The sequence below is a fragment of the Phalacrocorax aristotelis genome, chromosome 1, assembly GCF_949628215.1.
Source record: "Phalacrocorax aristotelis chromosome 1, bGulAri2.1, whole genome shotgun sequence".
In the NCBI taxonomy this organism is placed as follows: domain Eukaryota; kingdom Metazoa; phylum Chordata; class Aves; order Suliformes; family Phalacrocoracidae; genus Phalacrocorax; species Phalacrocorax aristotelis.
Genome location: NC_134276.1, coordinates 57,182,124 through 57,206,113, shown reverse-complemented (window position 1 = coordinate 57,206,113; position 23,990 = coordinate 57,182,124). Strand labels below are relative to the sequence as shown.

The 23,990-nt window shown below is 40.2% G+C and overlaps 1 protein-coding gene across 1 annotated transcript in view; it reads right to left on the bottom strand.

The window, feature by feature from the left end:
• The window catches only part of GPC6 (glypican 6), a 777,195-nt gene that overhangs the window by 61,074 nt on the left and 692,131 nt on the right, over positions 1-23,990 (bottom strand). Inside the window, exons 5-6 of the mRNA XM_075089625.1 lie at positions 12,829-12,959; positions 1,901-2,044 (exon numbers count right to left, since the gene is read on the bottom strand). Of these exons, the coding sequence (XP_074945726.1) occupies positions 1,901-2,044; positions 12,829-12,959 (275 nt within the window). The remainder of the gene's footprint in view (positions 1-1,900; positions 2,045-12,828; positions 12,960-23,990) is intronic.

The window sequence follows — 23,990 nt, the reverse complement described above, 5'->3', positions numbered from 1 at the left end:
GCAAGTTATTATGAGTTCTAATGGATTATCTGTATTGGCAATTTTCATTAGCTACAGCCTTTAAAGGCCAGCAGCATTAGGCACATACCTGCTTTATTCAGGATGCTACTCAGTGTTTTGGAGGGTGGTAGATTAAAAAAGATATTAATGTGTTTAGAAGTATTCTCCTTATGTGAATACGGAATGTCTCTTAAACCTGCCTTTTTCATTGCACAAATACTTGAACTGTCCTTACAACATAAGAGTAATCCAAGCTGAATTCTGCCACCAGCCTTCCTTTATGCGCTTCCTCCTGCTTCCTCTGTTTCCAGCCTTTAGCTTTGCCCAGAACATGACTGAAACCTACAGGCTTTGGTGACTTTTCACTTTACCCTGGCCAATTCTAGATCAAGATCCAGACCTCTGCACTGAGCAATATCCAAGGGCTGGTCCTCTGAATCTAAAGTGAAAGGGTAGAATTAAGAACCTGCCAAATATGGATTGAGCGTTACCAGACATATTTTTATCCTGAGATGCTACACTGTGTTATGAATCTGCTGTGGTAGAAAGACCTAAACCTACAATGGAGGCAAACAGCTTCTTTTATCTTTAGGATAACCGGAAGAGCAGAGAACTAGCAAACATTGCTTTTAGCTGCAGGGTAATCCCATGTTCTGACTAGGAATGCCATGGTATTTTTTTTTAGTTGAATTGCAATGAAGATTTACAGAATACAGTACATAGATAGAATATAGCATAGGCGGAGGCGATTGGAAAGACATGGCACTGTGGAAGACTACTGTGATCATCAAAGGAATTTGCTGAATTATGGTGTCAAGGAGATACCCAGGTCCTTATCTGAATTAGTATATTTGGGTTCCTGCTCAGTGATTTAAGCTGCCTGTTGGAGAAATCGCTAGACATTTTAGGCTCGTGATCAGAACCATAGCAAGATATTTCGGTGCCCTCGTGCAGCCAGCACCTGCCTGGTACCCAGTGGGAGTGCAGCTCGCTGAAACCTCACACGCCCAACTAACAGTGGCTGTCTCCAGCTGGGCGCTCCTCTTCCCTGGCTCTTGCTACAGCCCTGAGCATGAGCCTCTTCAGCAAGAAAGACCAATGCTGTGCAAGTGTTCAGCAATAAGCTCGGCAAGCGAAGGGTATGAGATACAGTCTGTTTTGATTCAGAGGCTTTACAGCTCTTCAATTTTCCTCATTGGCTTTACCTCGAGATGATTGCTGAGACAGTATTAACAGCTATAATAATCGGGTCACTATAAATCTATAGATGTATAAATAGCAGGAACATTGAAGTCTGAAATGTGAATCCAATGACTGGGGGTAAAGAGGTAATCTTATGTTAAAGTCTTGTTTTCAAAATTATTGAATAAATAAAGCAAGATTAATGATCAATGAAATTTTAGCTCATAAAAGTCAATTTTTGAGATGGATGGAAATAAACAGTAGTAATTTTATAATTAAGTAAAGACATGGAACAAATCGTTGTACCTTTGCAAGTGTATATGTTAAAGAACTATCTGCTAAAAATTGCTTTAATATATTAAAACATTTTTAATAAAATAAAAAATATAAAATATCGCTGGCAATCACTTTTCAAAGAGAATTTACACTGCAAAGTACCTGTCGTGACTGATCTGTTTTTCAGTGCGGAGGACAGAGCTTATTCTCTTCTAACATTCCTAATACATAAAAACTGAGTCATATTGTTTTCCTACAATGCAATTCTGTACCATTTCCAATGGAGAAAAAAAAGATTTACTGAATGCTGGAACAGCTGGTATAGAAACTCTATAGGGTGATTATGAAATTATTAAAAAAAGATTGTCAGGAGATTATCACTTTTCTACTACATTACCAATCCATTTTTACTAATTTGAAAATGGAATATATTTTGCCTTACCAGCCTATCCAAACTTGTGCCAGCAGCAGTTGTAGGTCGCTCCTCTGGGTTATATGGTCTAAACCTGGTATTGAAGTTTTCAGGGACAGAACGGGAAGATCGGAGGGCAGGTGCTGGTTTAGGTTGGCCACATCCTTGGAAAACCTGAAAAAGACATGCAGGTTATATGACAATCATGGAAAAAGGGAGCTAGTATTTTACAGTCTCTTTATTGTCTTTCATATATTTGAAACCAGCTTTGATTGAAATTTTGATAATAGTGAATTGAGTACTTGCCCTGCATTAAAACTGAGATTAATAATTAAGAGTTATTAATTACTCAGTGAAGGTATAAAAACATATAGGGACCTTAAAAAACCCTTAGTTTAGGAAGGTGATTGTTCTAAGAAGTTAACATCTGAAAGCATTTTAATTGCTGTCTTTCCAGGAAAAGAAATGAGCTAAAGGAAGTCTGTTGTGGCAGGACTTATTTGATAATTGTTTTAGTTTTTGTTAAAATGTGGTATTTACCCAGAATCACAGCTCATTCATAATCCCTACACACCACTCTTCCTACCTGGAAATTTTGTTTGTAGTCTCAGAGAAAAGGTCAACAATGAAATAGTCTTGTAACTGGATTACTTTCTTATTCCCTAGCAAGTGTCTCCCTAGAAAAGGGGTGAAGCATACTGAGTGAGCAATACTGAGAATTATTTCCTGTTAGTGTGTTTGTTTTCTAGGTATAAAAAAAAAATATTCAGGATTCTGAAATTTTTCATATATTTCTTTTTGGAAAAAAGTTTCAGTAGCATATATCTTGTGGATACCAAAGGACACTTTTGACTATGGGATATCGAATAGATATCTCTCACAGAAGTTGCTCGACTGAAAGGAAGTAGAATTTTCACAGAATTAAGTTTTTCAAGTGTTCTGATGAAGTAGGAGCCTAGTGTTTACCCTCATAACAACTTTTTCAATTCTGGAATCATCTTTTGTTTTTATGACCATCGTATTTTCGTTGTTTCAACATTTTGCCTCCATTCAGAAGAAAAAAAATTAAATGTCAGAATTTATTGTAAGATATACTTTACAAAACCCCAATGCCAGACACAACCTCCTTGCCCGGAGGAGCTTTCGGGGGGTGAAATTTCCTAAGCGGGTGCTGTATTTTATTTGTAGGACCAGATTATTCCTTTTTGTGTGACAGATAACAGCTATGTTGTGAGCCAGCGATTAAAAAGGCTCATGTTTCATGTTTAGACTTTTAGATTTTCCACCTTGAGTGGTTCTCTCTGAAGTGGCCGTGGATCTTGTGACTCTTGTTGCTTTCAGAATACATTACAATTGGCTCTTACTAGGTTTCCTGATGTTAATTTAGAGACCCCAAATGATTAAAAATTTCCTGAAAGAAACTGATTCATACTAAATTTATGCCCAATCATCAGGTCTGTTTTGGCTCAAAGTCCAGCAAGTCAGCTGTTGTATGGCCACTGGGATTTTTAATTTATGTGTGGAATAGTGCTTGGTCTGGTTTGAGAATATCTGTAAGATTTTTTTAATAGTTTCTGGCATCCCTAGTCAGGAGCACTATTGGACAATAAATTAATTTAATCAAACAGGAAAGATGATTTTAGCTTGTAAAGTTCTACATTTTTCAGTAGGAAAGAATCTTATTTTTCCTCTGTGAAGAAAATTCAACTAGGACTAATGTTCAGGGTTCATACATGATTGCGTATGATACTATACATTTTACAGGGCCAAGTATATTTGTTGGGGGGCATCAGTTATACTTACAAAATTTTACTCATATTTCTTCTGACTGAAGATAAATTCTGTGCAGAAAACATACCCGTTTATTTAGATATCTCTAAAATCCCATTTAGTCAATTGAGCAAACATGTATTTGCTTACAAAGGCAAGTGACAGTTATCTAAAACATGTAACTTGACTCTCAGGGGAAAGGAGAGTGATGGTATTGAAGCCTCTTAAATTTCACAGTGTGTGGCTGTTAGGCTACTTGTATGACCAGGTGGAGTAACTGCATAATTTATATTTCATTTTTCTTATGACATCCTGAAAAAACCCAACAGACTTTCTGGCATTTAGCTTCATAGCAATAGGGGTAGCAAGTAGTTTTATATGAACAAATTTACATACAGACAGACAATAACAGAGATGGAAATTAGATAGCAATTTTTATGTCACAGATGAAGAAATAATTTACTTTTAAATGACCTGGCAGAAATACAGGAAGGATAGAATATTCAGTAACTAAATTCTGAGTGAAAAACAGACTTTTTAAAGTTTGTGTCCAGGGATGACTCACACAACTGGAGCGCAGCAATGGATGGCTACAAGCTCTTTAGAAGGGACAGGCAAGGAAGGAGAGGTGGAGGGGTAGCCTTGTATGTTAGAGAGTGTTTTGACTGTCTAGAACTCAACGACGGTAATGATAAGGTTGAGTGCTTATAAGTAAGGATCAGGGGGAAGGCCAATAAGGCAGATATCCTGGTAGAAGTCTGCTGTAGACCACCCAACCAGGATGAGGAGACAAGCAGTTGGCTGAAGTCTCACAATCTCTAGCCCTGGTTCTCGTGGGAGACTTCAACTTACCAGATATCTGCTGGAAATACAACACAGCAGAGAGAAAGCAGTCTTGGAGGTTCCTGGAGTGTGTGGGAGATAACTTCCTGATGCAGCTGGTAAGCGAGCCAACCAGGGGAGGTGCCCCCCTGGACCTGCTATTTACAAACAGAGAAGGCCTGGTGGGTGATGTGGTGGTCGGAGGCTGTCTTGGGCTCAGCGACCATGACACGATAGAGTTCTCGATTCTTGGAGAAGTAAGGAAGAGGGTCAGCAAAACCGCTACCCTGAACTTAGAAGAGCAGACTTTGGATTGTTAAGGAGTCTGGTTAACAGAATCCCTTGGGAGGCAGTCCTGAAGGGCAAAGGAGTCCAGGAAGGCTGGATGTTATTAAAGAAGGAAGTATCAAAGGCGCAGGAGCAAGCCATCCCCATGTGTCGTAAGTCGAGCAGGCGGGGGAGAAGACTGGCTTGGCAGAATAGGGAGCCTTGGCTGGAACTCAAGAAAAAAAGGAGAGCTTACTGCTTTTGGAAGAAGGGACAGGTGACTCAGGAGGACTACAAGGATGTTGTGAGGGTATGCAGGGAAAAGATTAGGAAGGCGAAGGCCCAGCTGGAACTTAAACTGGCCGCCACCATTAAAGATAACAAAAAATGTTTTTATAAATACATCAGTGACAAAAGAAGGGCCAGGGAGAATGTCCCTCTTTTGTTGGATGCGGAAGGTAACCTTGACACAAAAGATGAGAAGGCTGAGGTACTTAATGCTTTCTTTGCCTCAGTCTTTATTAGTCAGGATGGTCATCCTCAGGCCTGTCAGGCCCCTGTGCTGGGAGATGGGGATAGCATGCAGAAAGAAGTCCCAGTTGTTGAAGAGGCGGCAGTCACTGACCTGCTCCTTCACCTGGATGTTCACAAGTCCATGGGGCTGGATGGGATCCACCCAAGGATACTGAGGGAGCTGGCAGAGGAGCTCGCCAAGCCACTGTCCATCATTTCTCAGCAGTCCTGGTCAACCAGAGAGGTCCCAGATGACCGGAAACTAGCCCCTCTACAAGGAGGGTTGGAAGGAGGATCCGGGGAACTGCAGGCCTGTCAGCCTGACCTCGGTGCCAGGGAAGGTCATGGAGCAGATTGTCTTGAATGCTATTATGTGGCACATGAGGGACAACCAGGGGATCGGATTCAGCCAGCACGGCTTCGTGAAAGGGAGGTCCTGCCTCGCTAACCTGGTCTCCTTCTATGATAAGGTGACCCGCTTAGTGGATGAGGGGAAGGCTGTGGACATTGTCTACCTGGACTTTAGCAAGGCCTTTGACACTGTCTCCCACAGCATTCTGGAGAAGCTGCCTGCTCACATCTTGGACAAGTGTACTCTGTGCGGGGTTAAAAACTGGCTGAGCCCAGAGAGTGGTGGTGAATGGAGTCAAATCCAGTTGGTGGCCAGTCACGAGTGGGGTTCCCCAGGGGTCAGTGTTGGGGCTGGTCATGTTCAGTATCTTCACTGATGATCTGGATGAGGGGATTGAGTACATCCTCAGTAAGTTTGCAGATGACACCAAGCTGGGTGGAAGTGTCAATCTGCTGGAGAGCAGGAAGTCCCTACAGAGGGACCTGGACAGGCTGGATCGTTGGGCTGGAGCCAACGGCATGAGGTTCAACAAGGCTAAGTGCCGGGTCCTGCACTTGGGTCACAACAACCCCATGCAACGCTACAGGCTTGGGGAGGAGTGGCTGGAGAGCTGCCTGGAGGAAAAGGACCTGGGGGTGCTGGCTGACAGCCACCTGAACATGAGCCAGCAGTGTGCCTAGGCAGCCAAGAAGGCCAATGGCATCCTGGCTTTTATCAGGAATAGTGTGTCCAGCAGCAGCAGGGAGGTGATGGTGCCCCTGTACTCGGCACTGGTGAGGCCGCACCTCGAGTACTGTGTGCAGTTTTGGGCCCCTCACTACAAGAAGGACATTGAGTTGCTGGAGCGTATCCAGAGAAGGGCAACAAAGCTGGTGAAGGGTCTAGAGAACAAGTCTTCTGAGGAGCGGCTGAGGGAGCTGGGGTTGTTTAGTGTGGAGAAGAGGAGGCTGAGGGGAGACCTTGTCGCTCTCTACAACTACCTGAAAGGGGGTTGTAGTGAGGTGGGGGATGGACTCTTCTCCCTAGTAACAAGCGATAGGATGAGAGGAAATGGCCTCAAGCTGCGCCAGGGGAAGTTTAGGTTGGACATTAGAAAAAGCTTCTTCACCGAAAGGGTTGTCAGGCATTGGAACAGGCTGCCCAGGGAAGTGGTTGAGTCTCCATCCCTGGAGGTATTTAAAAGAAGGGTAGATGTGGTGCTTGAGGATATGGTTTAGTGGTGGACTTGGCAGTGATAGGTCAGCAGTTGGACTCGATGATCTTAAGGGTCTTTTCCAACCTCAACGATTCTATGATTCTATGATTCTATTAACTGACAGAACAGGAAATGTAAAGCTGATACCTGATATTAACAAGTGCTTCCTAAGAAGAAGTACATGAAATACTTTTTTCACAAAGCTACTCGGAGGTACTGAGCACTTTCTGGAAAAATATTCAGGTGTTTCTTTACACATGTTGTGAATTGGCAGCATAAATCTACTCTCTTTAAAAAATTGCATTTTATACATAATTGGTGCAGTCCATTTCACCTGAATTTAGAGAAGGGATTCAATTTAAAATTAAGAAACCTAAATTTAGGTGTGTACATGTAGGTGTCTATGTTTAAGCTAAACATCTAAGCTCCCATTTTAGAGAGTGGAGAACAAAAACTCCCTACAGTTGCTCTCATATCAGCATCTAAACTAGTTCATGATGTCTGGGATACCTGAGACACCTGTTAAGACCATCTTAACACAACACCATTCCCCGCTGACCTGCAGCTAAAGCTCAAATGGGATGTCCTAGGGTGTCACAAAGAGCACAAGACCTCTATGGTCAGGGATATGAACTAAGCCATGAGATCAAGTCAACAGAGCCAGTGAAGAATTACATCTATCGAGCTGAATAAATGGAGGCATCTTCTTCCGGACTAGGAAGTAGATACTGTAAAAAAGAGTCCTTTTACCAGGAGAACTTGAAGTTTTGAATCCCAGCAGATAGAATTCGTTACCTATGAAGCCTTGAGTCATACTACTATTTAGACATGTGCTAGCACTCAGTGTTTCCTGTTGAGTGTCTCTATATGACTGTGCTTCATTGACTCTCTCATCTTCAGATAGAATAGCATTGATTTTTTCCTGAAATACCATTATATTTTTCCTGCACACTGCTCTGGAAAGAACACAGATAAATGAAGAGGTTTTGTTAATATGAAACTCAGGGGCTATTTTAAGAAGAACCTTGGATGCAGTTTTATGAAGATTTCCTCCTTATAAATAATGCATAGGTAGTCTGCTATGTCATGGAGCTCATTCATCCTTTTAGCTGAAGTAATTGCTGAAAAGGAACATATATCTATAGGTTAAAATGGCACATCCATCAGCTCAGATAAAAGTAGATTTAAGACTTACTAAGAGGAGACTCAGTTATGGGATAGCCTTTATGAAAGTGGAAAAAGCTTGGCATGGCAGCCAAATGACACTTAGAGCAACCAAACATATCTGTACAGAACCAGGCTGTTCAAAATGCAGAAAAGAGTTCAGTACGTTGTGTTTTGAGTAGCAATGAAGATCAAATTATGCTGACATAACCAGATTAGGAATTTTCCCAATTTTGAAAATAAAATAGATGCTATAACATAATTTCTGCTGTTTTTTGAGTTTTCCTCCACTTCTTGTGAATGAGTAATCTCTGCAGATGTCAACTACTTACATTCATATAGTTAAAATGGAACAGATGTCGGATTTACTCTTTGACTTGAAGTAGGAATCAAAAGTAATGGTACTGACAACCTTATGGGAAGATTGTGAAGGCCCCCAAAACACCTTTGTTTTGGCCAGGACTGAAATGAACATTTATACTTTACGACTCTCTGAATATGAACCCCTGATTTACCTCAGGGAGAATGAGAATAAGAATAAGGTAAATGTATGCTGTAACTAAATCTTGGATATGAACTGAGACATGGGAAACAATGTACAGAATATGAAACTTTTACCTGAGAAATAATCAAGCTGTTGCTGAGCACTGAGTTTGGCACTACAATATTCAAATACCAAAGAGGCATTACTGGCGAATAGCAGAGAGTTCAATGATGAAGATAACATATCTCAGACATTATCAGGAGAAACCCAAAGTAAATCTACTGCAGCTTGCCTTCTGCCGGAGGCAACCTTCAGGGACCACCACTGAAGTCTACTCTTAAAAAGTGCCAATGTCTTGGGAGGCATCTCAGATGGCTCAGACTGATTGTTTTTGCACTCCGTGTGGTTTGGTTTGCAGAAGGCACTCTGTCAGAATGGCTGCAGGTGTTAGATGATAAAGCTATGGAAGCTGGTTTTGATGATCTTCAGTCATTGCCTTTTTCTGGAGAAGGGAAAGTCAGGTCTGATTCAGAGCACATAGATACCTCTAGCAGAAAGGCCTTGGGGTCTGACTTTCTAGATGATTGCTCCTTCTTTAAAAGCTTATCCAGACATTGCAGCTTTCAGGAATGTGACTTTCCCTGAGGCAAAATAAGGACCTCATGTGGCTGTCATTCAGGGACATGACAGCCACAGAAGGCGAGCAGCATATGAAGCCTAGAGATCTGTGGTCAGACTTTCTAGACAGCCAGAGCTGAATATAGACTGCAGAGAAATATCAAGAAAACAGAGAAAGATTCCAACCTTGGGATGAACTGGAGGGTCTTAACATAATACTAGTACCAGGTTAATGCGAACTGTGCTAAAAGAATCGGCCACAATCAGCACACAAACAAGAAAAGTTAATGGCCTAGGAACAGAGATGCTCTGTTTTATGCAGTGACAGGTAGTGGGATATGGCTGAGGCTGTATGTCCTTGGTCAGAAGTGCAAAGATAGAAGAGGTACATGTGGCACCTCTATAGTTCTCTGTCTCGATATTGATGTGCATCCATCAAGAGTGGAAGACAGAGGGTTTGTGTCTTCTGAGGAAATGAAAGATAAGGCGTGAACTCAAGCAATAAGCTCTGACTGTCTGCACTGATTAATTGTTAACTCGTTGGCTTTTTCTTGGACTGCTCCAACTTGCTCTTGGCAGAATGAAACAGCCTCAGAGAAGGTAGCTCTCAGCAGTAAAGAAATTAATCAGGTTGTGACACTTTGGCTTCAAGATCAGGCACTGGTCCTTGTCCCCCTTTTATTTGTTAGTACAAGTGTAACAATGAAGACTATTTCTCAGAAGAATAGTGCTGAATAGAAGGTGCATATTTATAGGAAAAGATATTGGACAAAAGCTTCTGTAGGGGAATAGACAGGGATCGGCGACCGGAATATCACGGGATGTGACGGAAAGATAGACTCCTCCCCATAGGAGTGGCAGGAACAGGAAGCGCAAGAGCTATATAAGCGTGTGACGCAGCTAAATAAACGGACATTTTGTATCCATCATATTGATGTCTGTGCATCACTGTCCCCAGGGTGGGTAGAGCCCTGTGTCCCGGAGATATGCGGCCCAAGATAAGTTCTCCCATAGAAGCGTACAGCAACAAGCTTCGGTACTACAAGTGAAGAACAGAGGGACAAACCATAGAAATGGAGACTTAGGAAGTTGATAATGTATTTTTCTGCTGATACCTAAAATGGAAGACTTCATTGTTCACATAAGAACAAGCATTTTTACTTATTTATTATTTTTATATATTTATTATGTTGGAAAGTATACATCGTTGCTTACTTGATCTTGCCTCCATATACACAGTAAAGTACAGTCAATGTGTTACATCAAACGTACTTCTATTTTTGCCAAATAAACGTCAATATATAATTGCAGCTAGTCTAATACAAAACATCATTTTGTGATACAAATACAAATTGATAGTGCAGTTTAATGCAAATTACTTTTGTAATAAGGCAATTTTATATAAATATTTGAAACAGGAGAGGGATGGATTTTGGATTAAATGAACTCTAGGTCTTCTCCCACAAAGAGGATAAGATTAGTGAGAGGTCCTTGAGGCAGAAACTGCTCATTTTCATTTGTTCCACTCCTTTTAAAAGAGAAACAACATTATACAAAATGGTCCAAAATTCTACTGAATACATCATAGAGCCTCCTCCCAGCATCAACCATATTTTTAGGTAGAAAAAGCTGCATGTCAGTGGTGGAGAATAATCTATGTGTATGCGGGTGTTGCAGGCATAACATTATTAGTGCACCATCATTTTCCCTTTGTAAAAATGCACTGACTGACTTGTAGAAAAATAGCTGTGATTTCTAGTCACCACATTTTCAGCGGGTGCACTCAAATGCAAGATACAAAATTGTTTGAAGAAAGAGAAAATAGCGTGATTTCGACACCCTGCCTGAAGCTTTCTGAGCAGAGTCTCAGAATAATTGACAAGCGTGGCTTTTCTCCTACATTAGGTCTGCAATTGCATTCCATGCACCCCATTACATCTGGCAAGGTATCTGTCATTTTCACTGAAGCTCTAAGTGGTCAGTATGTGTAAGGGGGAAAAATTAGATGACAGATGACTGATTCGAAGTCCGCTCATATATCATCTCTACAGATCTGACATGACAAAAGAGAACACAGCACTAAACCCAAAGTCTTTGCCTTTTTATACTTTTCTTTAAGAACAAAGCATTTCCATGTGTTAGGACTTGAAAAAAGATGGATATAACCTAGGAAAACAAGGAAATCACATTTCAGGAGAATAATGGTCTACACAGAAATATACAAAGGCCCCTCAAGGATAGACAGCTCTGTTATCTATGAAAATAAAATAAAATAGATTTCACTGATATAATTTGGTTTCTGTTTCTCAGGATTTTAAAAAATATTGGCTAAGGTTTCTCTTAGAAGAAAAACTTTACATTGCAAATGGAATTACTGTGATTTATTAAACTTTACAGCAAATAAAATATTTCTGAGGGACAGGAGTAACAGTCTGCTCTGCTACAAATGAGTACTGAGATGAGCTCGTGCCATCGTGATGTCATTGGACTCTGGCAGGGGATGCAGCTTCCCAACTAATGGAAAAACTGTGAGAATTGAGCAAATAAAAAGGAAAATAAAATACACCTGAGCCTTGGGTGAGTTTTCAGTGAAAATATTTTTTGTTTCTTTTTTTGAGGTAAGGGCTGAGTTTGCTGAAGCTAGCCTTTAATTCCCAAAATATTTGAGGGAATTTGGCTGATAAACGCCTTGATCACTGCTGCCAGGACAAAGTCTCATTGCACAGGATGTAGACTGCTTTTAAAATCTTAGGAACTTCACGTAGGTTGAAAGTAAAAAGCATCCTGAAGGAAATCCTTAGCAACCTGCAGCACTGGGGCCATAAAAAAGCATCTAATTTTGGGTTGGCAGGAAGAATATTAACCTCAGCCTCCTGTCTTTTGTCCCCACATTTTTTCCAGCTACAGCAGCTTCCTTCCATGCAATGGAAATTCACTGGCTTGGATGGCAGTCTAGCTAGCACCTAACTGACACTGGGAGATGAATGGCAGGTAGAAACTCCTAAATGCAGAGAACCTGGAAAACTGTTGACTTTAGATTTTGAGCCGCAGTGCACCGATGAATATTAAGGAAAAGCCATTAATTGTTAACTATTGACTCAACAGCGCCTGGCTACTGAATTTGAAGGATCTTATTAACATGAGGTTCAGAGGTGGTGGTGAGCTGTGTTTACACACACATACACACACACACACTAAAAATGGAAAGGAGAAAACTGGTATCATTAACTCTGTTTATCTTCATGTCAGAATCCTGATAAAACTCTATCAAACTGAGGTCTGGTAATCAGATGCTGTCCAATGTAATGATATTTCCCTTGAGTGGCTATTAAAGCAGGTTAAATGGAACAATTTGTGTATTCACCTCAAACACATTGTACTTCAGTCTGACCTAGAGGGATCAAAATGTTTTGAAGTTAATATGCAGAATCACAGATAAGACACAAGCAGAAGCTACCAAACGTACTCTGCAGAATATTGCTTACAGAGTTGCCTCTAATTTTCAACAATCTCTGTTTTCCTTAAAACTCTTACAGCTATTAATTTGCTATTTACTAAATGGTACCTTTCTCCCTGCCACTCCCTTTTGAAAACTTCGAAGATTTTTAACTCCATGAAGGATTCAAAGGCAGTCTAGGGAACTGTTAATATGAAAAAGCAGTTTCCTAGAGGTCTGGACAATCCTTCTTAAAGCCTGGACAGAAAAATGGTGGAGATGTTTTTCCCCCTGCTTGTGACACTCAGCAACAGAGAAGGCGCGACTCACACAGTACCTTTGCCGACACCTGCATGCTGTTTTCTTGCATGTTCATGATGGCTTCAGAAATCTTGACATCAATAGGATCCATGACTGATTCAATGTTGAATGGTCCCTCTAATCTCTCCGCTACCAGAAGCATAGCATCTGTTAAAACACAAAGCAGCCATTCCCTTAAAGAAGGGATACCTTCGGGTGCCTCAGGCAGACCAGTGTCGCCAGCCAGAGGCGTGGGTACCGAGCGCTCCCGAGCAGGAGCCCCTAGGGATGCATGGCAGCAGGACCATGAAGCCTGCAAGGCAGCTTTCCAGCTGTCAAAATTATCTTCCTTTACCACTGTCACCACAGAAAGAGGAATAAAGACTGTAAAAGTTATATTAATAATAGTTGCCACAGAATTATCGAGCTTAGGGTAAAATTATTTTACACAGCATCACACCACTCGAAGCGGCCAGTGCTCCGGAGTGTACTTATGTAATCTCCTTCCTGACAAAGAGCAGGATGGTAGAAATGAATCCCTGGGGTATGCTCTTAGAGTTTGTGTGTGATGATGAAAACTTTGATATGATATATCAGGGTGTTATAATTAAAGCAGCTGTTCTTTCTGACCTTAATGATCTCATTTTCTTGCAATATGAACAGCAGATGAATATTGGATTTCTGCCATAGCGTATAGGTATAAACCATGTTTGCCTTCCTACATTTTCAGAACATGGTTGAAAGCTTTAGGCAGAAAAATATATTCTTTGTATGTTTAAAAACCTATTGTTTGCTTAATTTACATTAGAGCACCTCTCCAAAATAATTTTCACAGAATCACAGAATCCCAGACTCAGAGGTTGGAAGGGACCTCAGGGATCATCTAGTCCAACCTTTCTAGGAAGAGCACAGTCTAGACAAGATGGCCCAGCACCCTGTCCAGACGACTCTTGAAGGTGTCCAACGTGGTGGAGTCAACCACTTCCCTGGGGAGATTATTCCAATGGTTGACTGTCCTCACTGTGAAAAATTTCCCTCTCGTGTCCAGCCGGAATCTCCCCAAGAGCAACTTGTGTCCATTCCCCCTTGGACACAAGGGGGAATGGACTATTTGTGGACTATCTATTTGTGTTCATGAACAAGTAAAACCCAATAAACTGAACAGCAATTAACAGTAAAAAAGGTTTTGCCATACCTCATATATATTTGTCTATGCACAGACACAGATTCATCACAATTTCTGTAGCAAGAGCTATGCGGTAAACTGGATTTATGCTAAAAATAAGTAAGTATTCTTATATAGAGAGTATATATTTTATAACTATATATACTATATATAGTTATATATATGCATTATATAGTATAGTATATAGTATATGTATAGTATATACTAGTATAAAACATTTTTATATATATAGTATATACTATCTCTTTGAACATCATATTTGATCTTTGTCGCATGTTAGCAGCTGAGACACAGGCTCCCATGCACAGCCTGACCTGAGGGCTACAATATGTTGTTTATACGCAGTCAATGCATACCTGAAAATCCCACTGAAACTGAAATTACTTGCCATGTACCTAAGCACTTTTGCAAATTTGAGTCTAATATTTCACTGTACTTTTAGGCTGGAAAGAGTGTAATGTCAGTAATTTGGAGTGGGGTGTATAGCACTTATTGCTAACTGTGAGAAATGTTGAGATGACAGGAATTTGGTTTCAAACAGAGGTGTTATTTTGGCTGTACATTATTTAAAAATTCTTTGGTTTAAACCCTTTCCAGTGGGAAACTTGTTGAAAACAGCACCTAGCTCCAACAGAGGAAACAAAACAGTTTTTGTGCACACAAAGACACACACACGCACGTACATACACATGCACGCACATACACTTAAAGATTCCTGCAATAAGCTAGCAGTTTTTCCACATTCAAAGAGATTTTGTAAGCATGGACTAATATAAAGGATTTTCTTCCTCGCATGTTCAGAATGACTTGTATAAAATATCTATGCGTCAGCACTTTGTGAGCAATGTGATCAGTCTAAATCCTAGCTGCCACAACCAGCACTAGGCATCGTTAGGGCACAGGTCTTGGTAGCTGGATTTTGGTTGTTTAGTTCAGGGTTAGGGTTAAGATTAGGACCAATGCATAAAACAGTCACAAGGTTTAAATTTCTTTTTTTTGGTAGGAGTAGCCCACAGCTTAAGCTAAGGACAGGTGCCCCTTTGTGTGAGCACACTTCACTTTGGGAACTAGCAGGTTGGACAGGTCTAGTGCTAAGCTCGTGTACAAGTTTGGGATAAGGGACCGTGCTGAAGTAGAGTACAGTAAATAGATAATTGCTGGAGACCCTTCATGAGAATGGGTGGTGGCTTGAGACTACTTGCTGTTTCTTCCGATGGCATGGGGCACTAGTTCTGAATTATATCTTGAAGTGGAATCTCAGCTACGTGTCAGAAAAGTGCATCATCCTTAACAAGAACCACAGTTTTCATTGTAAGAACAGCCTTTCCTCAGGCAAAGTGCCTTCACCTTCAAAATTAATAGTTCTAGAGGATGCAAACTAAAGACCTGTTCCTGGCTTAGCGAGTTTGTATCTTTAATAAAACCACCCTTTAGTTCATCAAGTTCTATTTTCTGAACCTTAATTCTATCCTTAGTCTTTGAACTGGAAGTGGGCAGATGCTGAAAAATGTAGATAATTCCTGGCTGCCAAAGGTCTCTGTGAGGTTTTTGCTATGTGGAGTTTCCTTGGTATGATACAGTATGGTATAGGTCTGACGGTGGGTTCAAGAGCTTGGGTTCAAGTTAAGGTTAGAGTCAAGTTCAATCACATGGGCTATAGCTTTATGCTAAAAAAAGGGGAAAGAAAAGCAAAATAAAAAAAGCAACCCAAAAGAATAGAGAGCAAAATCAAGCAGTAGATCCCAGGCTGTCATTATTCTTTAATTGCTATGTCCTTCTTTGGATTGAAATGACTCTGGACCACTCCAGGCAGCTATTCACAACACAAATCTGTGGACAAGCTAGTCTGAAGCAGTGAGGCTGTGAGCCAACAGTATCACTTGACATTGGAGCCCTGCAATCTTTTATTCTGCCAGCACTATAGGGATATGGCTAGGGACCAATAGGCTAAGGGAAAAGTTTAATTTTAAATATCCATACCTTTACTGATGACAGCTAATCTCTGTATCAGTAGCCTGTATTTCTGTTTTGGAGCCAGAATGGGGGACAGGACTCGTGTTAAACTAGAGGCCTATACAGAGACATATTTGAAGAGGCAGAGCCTGGAAATGGGTTAAATGCTGGGATGAGAGAGGCTTGAGGGGCTAAGGTAAAACAGGTTCCTCCTAAAATATTATTTCTGAGGGTATTGTCCAAGTGCTTCTTGAATATCAGGAAGTTGGACTCGATGATCCTTGTGGGTCCCTTCCGACGCAGGACATTCTATGATTCTATAACTCATTTTACCTTCTTCAGTTTCATCAGGGGTGTGGGACCATGGCTGATTTAGCAGTGACTGGACTGCTGGGTTATTCCTGTCTCCTTCTGGTAGGAGTACAAGCTCGGTCGAGCAAAAGAGGATGAGCAAATGCCACTTCTATGAACTCCAGAATTATTTTCTTTGCCTCTGTCTGACTGAGCTCTTCCTTTTACCCTTTCTCTAACCATCATGCTGTCCCTAATACTAAGTCAAACCTATCCAGATGATATCTGACAAGAGCAAGGCAGTCATATTATCACAAGTGTGCAGGCCCCTTGGGAACATAATCACTACGCAGTTAACTAACTTCTATCTACTGATTTTTTGAGTTAGCCCTCACACTAAAATTCAGATTGAATTTCCTATCCTTAAGATTGATCTCTAGAAAAAACCCAGACCCCACAGTGTGTTGTCTTAACATGAGTTCTTCCCTTGGAAAATATTTCCTTAGCTCATTAGTTGCAACCTCTTGCTTGCCAACCCTAACCCTCACTGCAGTGCTAAACCTTATTATTCACTTGCACAATTCTGTATGAACACATACAATATATACACACACCAGGTATCCTATGCAACTGAATGCAATAAAACCTGTTAGGCTGAATACAGTGAAAATCAGATGAAATCTAGCAATCTAAGATTTATGGCAGGACAGTCAAAATGATGAAATGATCCTTCCCAGACTGTAGCTCTTCAAATCTATAATCATGTAACAACAAACCCAACACCGTTGTCCCAAGTCTCTTTTTTCTCCTAAAAACGTTATGAATATTATTACAAGAGAAGCTGGAAAGCTTTCAAAATCAGGTTAAGAAAATCTATATGCCTCAGTCTTGAACTTTTAATTTTCAAGAACAGATCCTTGAACTCAAAGAAGGCTTAACTCAGTTCAGTGGGACTCTATGTGTGTTTAATAATTCCTCAATCGGCTCAAATAGCAGATACTGGGAGCTTAATTTTTGTTTGTGCTATAAAAATCTGGAAACTGATTGATTAACTGACTACCTGTTTTTTATGTTGTTAATACACTTGGACTGTATTGTTCAATTACGTATGTCCTTTATTTTTACCTCTTTTGCATTTTTCAGAATCTGCTTTGCCTCTCCATATACTACAGCACTTGGCACAAAGCTGGCATCTAGCTGCCAGGTGAGTGGATCAGGAACTTAGTTTAGGTAAGTCGTTCTTGCATTGCGGGTTTGTTAGTGACTCGGAAACAATAAGCGTGACTAATTGCTCACTTGAGGACATGGGCTTGCAAAACAGCCCTGAGAAAGTGCAGAGCATATGGCACACTAGATTCTCGGTCAGTGCCACTGCTCTTGACCTCTGCTGCTAGATGCGTGTTGCTCAAAACAGGAGTGGGGACCTTCCTGATGCAGCGAAAGAACCAAGCCTCCTGGAGTTCCAGGGTGTTGTCCCAGGGGCCCCAATACGTCTCTGCTGTCTGACCACAGAACCTCTGTTTAACTGCTTTATAGTCCTTTGTCCACACCAAGACATAGCATAGATATTTGGCAGTGGCTTTTAGAAGAACATTGTTTCACTTTAAGCAATATATAAAAACAAAATTCTGCAGAAATTTTTTGTTTACTTCATTGATTTTTTTTTAAAGTTTTACAGGTGCCTTTTTAATGAGATTCACAGGACAAAGCTGATCACCTAGCTAAGTGATTTACGGTATAACTTAAAAATTCAGAAGGCCGTTTGTGAATTTCAAGATACCATGAAGTTTTGTGAACCCTGATCATCTCCAGGCAAAATAATGGATAGACTAATAACAGAAATAGACAAGAATCTGCCTCTGCTTTGTAGGAATTGCATCAAGCCACTGTTTTTTGACTTATCTTGATACTGAAAGTGATCTTTTCCTGTTTATGTTGCATTTCCTTCAGGGCAGGTTTCCAGAAAGTTTCCTAGTAAAAATCCCAGGTTGAAACAAAAGGAGCAGGGACAAGGACACTGATTTAGGAGACATATGACAAGCGAAAAAAAAAAACCAAACTGGACTGAAATATGAAGTTCCTGTAAAAACAATCAGTGCCCCTGTTTCTTGCCACTTTTCTATCATCAAGAAAATGTAAGGAGGGTCTGATAGGAAAGGCTCAGGGAGCTAATAAGGGAAGGCATTTTTTGAGCCTGTGTTAGTTTGGCTGTGACATCAGTTTTGCCTTTCACGCATACTTTGTTGTTCTTCTACTTTTAAATTATCAGTGAGATTCCAGCAGTGGCTGAGCTTTCCCCAGGGAAGTCAGAAAAGCATCTGTAGATGAAGGCTCGAAAAAAATTGTTTCTTCAGGGAGGCAAAGAATGGTAAAATACTAAATTGCATGGCCTTCAGAAAATATTAAAGTATATTTTGTTTTGGGAAAAAAGGGAGGAAGGTCTTATCTTAAATTTTCTATCAGAACATTTCTATTTTTTCTACTCCCGTATACAAGATCTAACACTTATTTATGAAGAACTGTGAAATGCTTGCTCACATAGTTGCTTATGAAAGAATGTAAGGATAAATTTTTATTCAGGAAGCTGCAAAGGATTAGTCTATGGAGAAATCCGTGGATTGCAGAAGGAGAGATGATCAGCTGTAAACAGACTGAGCAACTTACTGTAGCTGACTATGACCTTGAGAATTGCAATGACTGTTCTAGAAAAGGATATAAGTGTTAATATGCTGGGCTGCAAAGCAGTGCTTATTGGGTATCTTCCCAACCTTCTGATCAAGGGCAAGGGAAGATGGGAATTTGGGTTGTATTTACTATGTCATGCAGGCAAAATTCAGTGTGTTTTCCATCATGACACTAAATATAAATAGTGGTCATAAAATCTTCAGAGCATTAGATGGTAAATTAATGAAACAAAATAAAAATAATAAAAATTGAAAAGTGAAATATGGGTACATATTGACTTTTTAGAAATATAATAACAGTGGGAATGCATCCCTGTAATACTCTGCCAAAACTTTTACTGCTAGATTATGATTTACTAAAAAAAATTAAAGGAGAGGAAAGTAAAACTCCACCTCACATTTAACGAGGTGCTAAGAACTCTTTTCTCAGGAAATCAGAGTAAGGCATGGCAGCGATGCCAAAACTACTGTTTTTCTTAAGCTCCACGTCCCCTTTTCACATTATTATTCATATGAGAACACTGTATGGTTCTATTCCGATGAGACTTAATTGACAGATTTCCTCTCTGACTATCATTAAGCTCCACATATGTATTGGCATAATAATATTATAAATCTGCTCTTTTTTTGTGGGAGGAAGGTACTTTTCTTAAAACTCCTGTTTGCACCTGTGTAAAGAACATCTCAGTATTCCTTATTTGGATATTCAGTAACCAATATCCAGTTAAGCTTATCTAAGTTACATAGGTAGATGACTAGTCCTTGCCTGAGGTTTAGGTAAGCAAGTAAAACATGAGGAACTGCTGGACATGGTGTGAGATTTTCCTGGAGGTAGCAACTAACAGAGTAGGCAGCTGAACAAAAGTCACAGCACCATGAAGACTGGCAGGATTTCACAGATGGTTAGCACAACAGGGAGCAATGGGGAAAAAGTACCTGGGGTGGGTTGTTTACGTGGGAGAAAGCAAGGGCAAAGAAAGAGATGGATTAAGGTGAGCTTTCCATGGGAAAATGGGGAGAAGAGGACATATGAAAGAGGCCATCCCTGTGGAAGCAGTGCTGGTCAGCAAAATTTTTGGCTGTCTGATCACTGCTGTCTGCTCTATACTGTTATTAAAGTCTATTCCTAACCATTTTCTGCTGGAGAATAATAGTGTGGGTGTGCAGTGTGTTCTCTGTACGGGTGTGTGTAATGTCCTGCTAGTAAACTTCAGCTGGACTACCTGGCGAGTAGGAAACCAGCAGCTGGAAAGACCCAAGGTCTAAGCTGGACACTTGGTGAAGGGTCTAAGTCTGGGTACAGAGTCTGGATGGTCTTGAGGTCCGGGCTATGGTTCCGGGAGCTGGTTCAAGGTGTGTGTGCATGTGAATAAAGGGGTCTGCATGCATTCCCCTAGCGAACAGTGACAATGGCCAGAATCCCATTCTGACCAGTGTGGCAGAGTGGTTTCCTGAGAAAACACTGGCAATGTGCAAGGCAAAAGTCAGACCCTTTACAAATTCAGGTCAGTCTTAAATGCTTTCTAAAGCTTAATAACACTTCATGGCAGACTGACAGGGATCCATTTCTCCTCTCAGCCCTTCTGAGCCAATTGTTTCTGTAGCTCTTCCTAGAGCACGGAGTTCTTCAAAGGAGTAGTGAAGAAGAATGCAGTCCTGAAGGTGCCTACCTTTACACAGTACAACCAAGATGTGGGACGTTAATTTCTTTTTTTTTGCCTGCTGTGAGGAGGCTCAGAATTTTGCCTACTGGAAAAACACCCAAACCACCTCTGCTATTCTTATATGCCTGAGAGCTCTCCTTTCAAAGCTGTTTCTATGGAATACTTAGCTATTCACCTGGACAGAAAGATTGGTCTTTATCTTAGCATTTAAGAGACATGATTATGAAGGAGTGAATCCAGTTTTCTGTCTTATGCTTGCAGGGCTGATGTCCAAAGGCTGATGTAATGAAAAGTACATCATAAGTGATTCTGTGATTCTGTGATTCTGTGATTCTGTGATAAGTTCTTGCAGGAGGGACTGGAATCCAGAATTGTCCCTGCCAGGTTAATTACCAATTACTTAAAAAGGCAAACTTTAAAAATGTGTGTAGATAATCAGATCTAGTTACTCATTATCTATGTTTAATTTCAATTATAAGGATTTGCAGATTTAAGAATTATGCTTTTTGATATTTCTGATCAGCTATGTAGCCATGGTTGTTGATGACAATATCACTTACTCTTCCCTCAAAAAAAAGAAAAAAAAATTGTCAACAGTATGAACAAACTAAAGTTTTCCAAACCCAGTTCTGTAATAATGGAGAATTTTTTATCACTCCTGCTGGGTTTGTCTCTAAATGTTTCTTTTATGTAGAAGAGCTCAAGAAATCAGTTTAATATCAGGTACAATATATGAATGAAAAAGTTATTGACACGCACTTGTCATCTTACTGCAGCTGATAGCAACAAAATAAATGTTGTAGGGTGAACTGCAGGTTCACTGGATATTTTTGAGCATTTCACATAACATAAATTTTTCTTCCATGTACTGAAAAGAATGACCATATTAAAATGATTTTGCTTCTTTGTCTTTCTATAACTTCGAGCAATTCTAAATTATATAGTGTACTGTTATTAGATTGTATCTTATTCTTGTTCATGTATTTAAAAAAATGGATGGCCACCTAGATGATGAGAGGGTTGGAGAACTTGAAGAATAAAGAAAGGCTGAATGAACTGGGTTTTGTTCTGCTTACAAAGAGCAGGCTCAGGGGAGATTCATCAGTCTTCAGTGCTTAAAGAGTAGGTACAGAGAAGATGGGGAAACTGTCTTCACATGGATGTGGAGTGGCAGGACAAGATACAATGGGCACGGGTTTCTGTTTGGCTATAAGAAAAAACCTACCATGCGAACAATTAAACCCTGGGGTAGGTTGGCCAGGGATATGGTGAAATCTCTCTCGCTGAAAATATTCAGACTTGGCTTGGCAGATCCTCAAAAACCTAATCTAAGGCCCTGCCTTGAACTGAAGGCTGGACACTAGAGGGTCTCCACAGGTCCCTTCCTAAGCCAGGCTTAAGTCAACCTTAACCCTAACCCTGTGGTTGAGTTTCAATTCATTTCACTTATCCACAAGTTAGGCCTACAATCTGAGCTAGTTGTAGAAAGCTTAGGTTGTGATAACTTTTGCTCCAAAGACATTTTTAGCAGACTCCACAGGACTCTATGCTTAAGTCTTTGCTGTTGCAACCTTTTCATAAATGATCTGGGAATGGGGGTAAACAGTCAAGTGGGAAAGCATACTGGTGGACTGTTCAGGAGAGTAAAGATGAAGACTGTCCCAGAAAGTCTGAGAAGGACCTAATGGTATTGAATGTGTGAGCAGTAAAATGGAATCAAGTGATGAGTATAAGAAAAAAGAAACAAATTCTAACATGTTTTAGGCAATGAAGGGCACTGAGATGACTGTTATGACTCAAACCCAAGCTTTTCAGTTCATGCTACCATAATATCGGTTTAGCAGTCATCAAAAATCCCCACACTGAATATTGGGAATAACTGGAGAAGGAACAGAGCACCAAAGAAAACATGTTTATATTTATGAATAAATCTACAGTGAAATAAAATCTTGGATACTGCATTGCAGAAGAAGTTATAAATGTAGGCTTTCAAATATGACACAAGTCTTAATCTAACATTCTACAATCTTGAATTAGAAGAATTGCTGGAGGATGTAACAGAGGACAGCCAAACTGTGGGTGACATGGTGACACGTTAAGGTTCGTTGTCTATTCCAGTACAGGAAGGAGGATGTAGAATATGAAACTAGAGGATCACATTTTATTAATTTCTTAATGTTACATTAATGATACCTTGCTAATCCCCAAATTGTGGCAAATTCCTTAGTGTTGCCATGACTATGAGAGATCATCTGGATGCTCCTTTGGTAAATTCAGCCTTTTTTCCTTCTGAATCAAAGAAAATTTTTGCCCGTGTTTTATGCGGGAAACCACAATTGCTATTAAGATCTGAAATACATATTTCCCAGGTACCAATGCCAGATTTTTTAACAGACATCCTATAAGTAACATCTTTCCTGCTACTTTGTCACTAAGCTGACTTTATGCCTTTCCTTGCCAGAAACAGACAACCAACCTATGGCCAGCTTTGCTGGCATGAATCCATCCCAATGGTATGGCTCTTAGGGAGGTGTCACACACAGTTGCACAGACAAAATTGATTTTTGCCTTTCATCTTATTGATTAATATGGAAATGTACTGCAGATATCTCGTTGCGTTTAAAAGCCTGCCACTATGCAGAGAATTTTGAGATGCCTAACAACGTTTTCTCCCAGTGAGGCCCAATGCAGCAAATAAAAATGGTGGGGTTTTTTTCCCCCTAGATAAATGTTTGAATCTCAAATGATTATGTACATCAAGGTTGTCACAAATCAATACAGCTGGTTTGGCTGATCTATTTATTGTTTTGACATTCTTCTTGAAAGGAAAGAGCAATTTCTGTATGTTTGCCTAGCTGCACTAACTACATTATGGGGATGAAACAGAACTAATCAACAGGATAGGGGTAATGTTGTAAAATCCTACACTTGAGCTCCTTAATTCTTCTAAATTATCTGTGTGCTGATCTTTTAAATGACTGGGGAGATCAAGAGTAAAAATGTTTGTCCAGTCTAGAGAAGGTCAAGATAATACAAACAGCTAATGTTCATCACACAAGGGCACTTGCCTGATATGCTGTAATCATCAAAAATATTAATAACAACACGCAGACAGTGTTGGCCAGAAAAGAAAAGATCTGTTCCCACTTAAACTTTCACAGCAGGAAAAAAAAATTGTTTTAATTGAGGGTGAAAAATTTAAATATGGAACATTTTTCACAGAAAGATTGCTGGGTGGCTGCACATTGGGGAAGCTTCCAGGCCAGTGGCCAGGGAACCATCATATTAATTCTCCCTCAAAAATTTTTAATTTTCTAAAATGAGCATTTTCCAACATAAAAAAATTAATCCAATCAGCTCCAGTTTCATCCAAGAGACATTTGTGAATATGAATTAACTATATTTCTCCGTAAGACTGCTG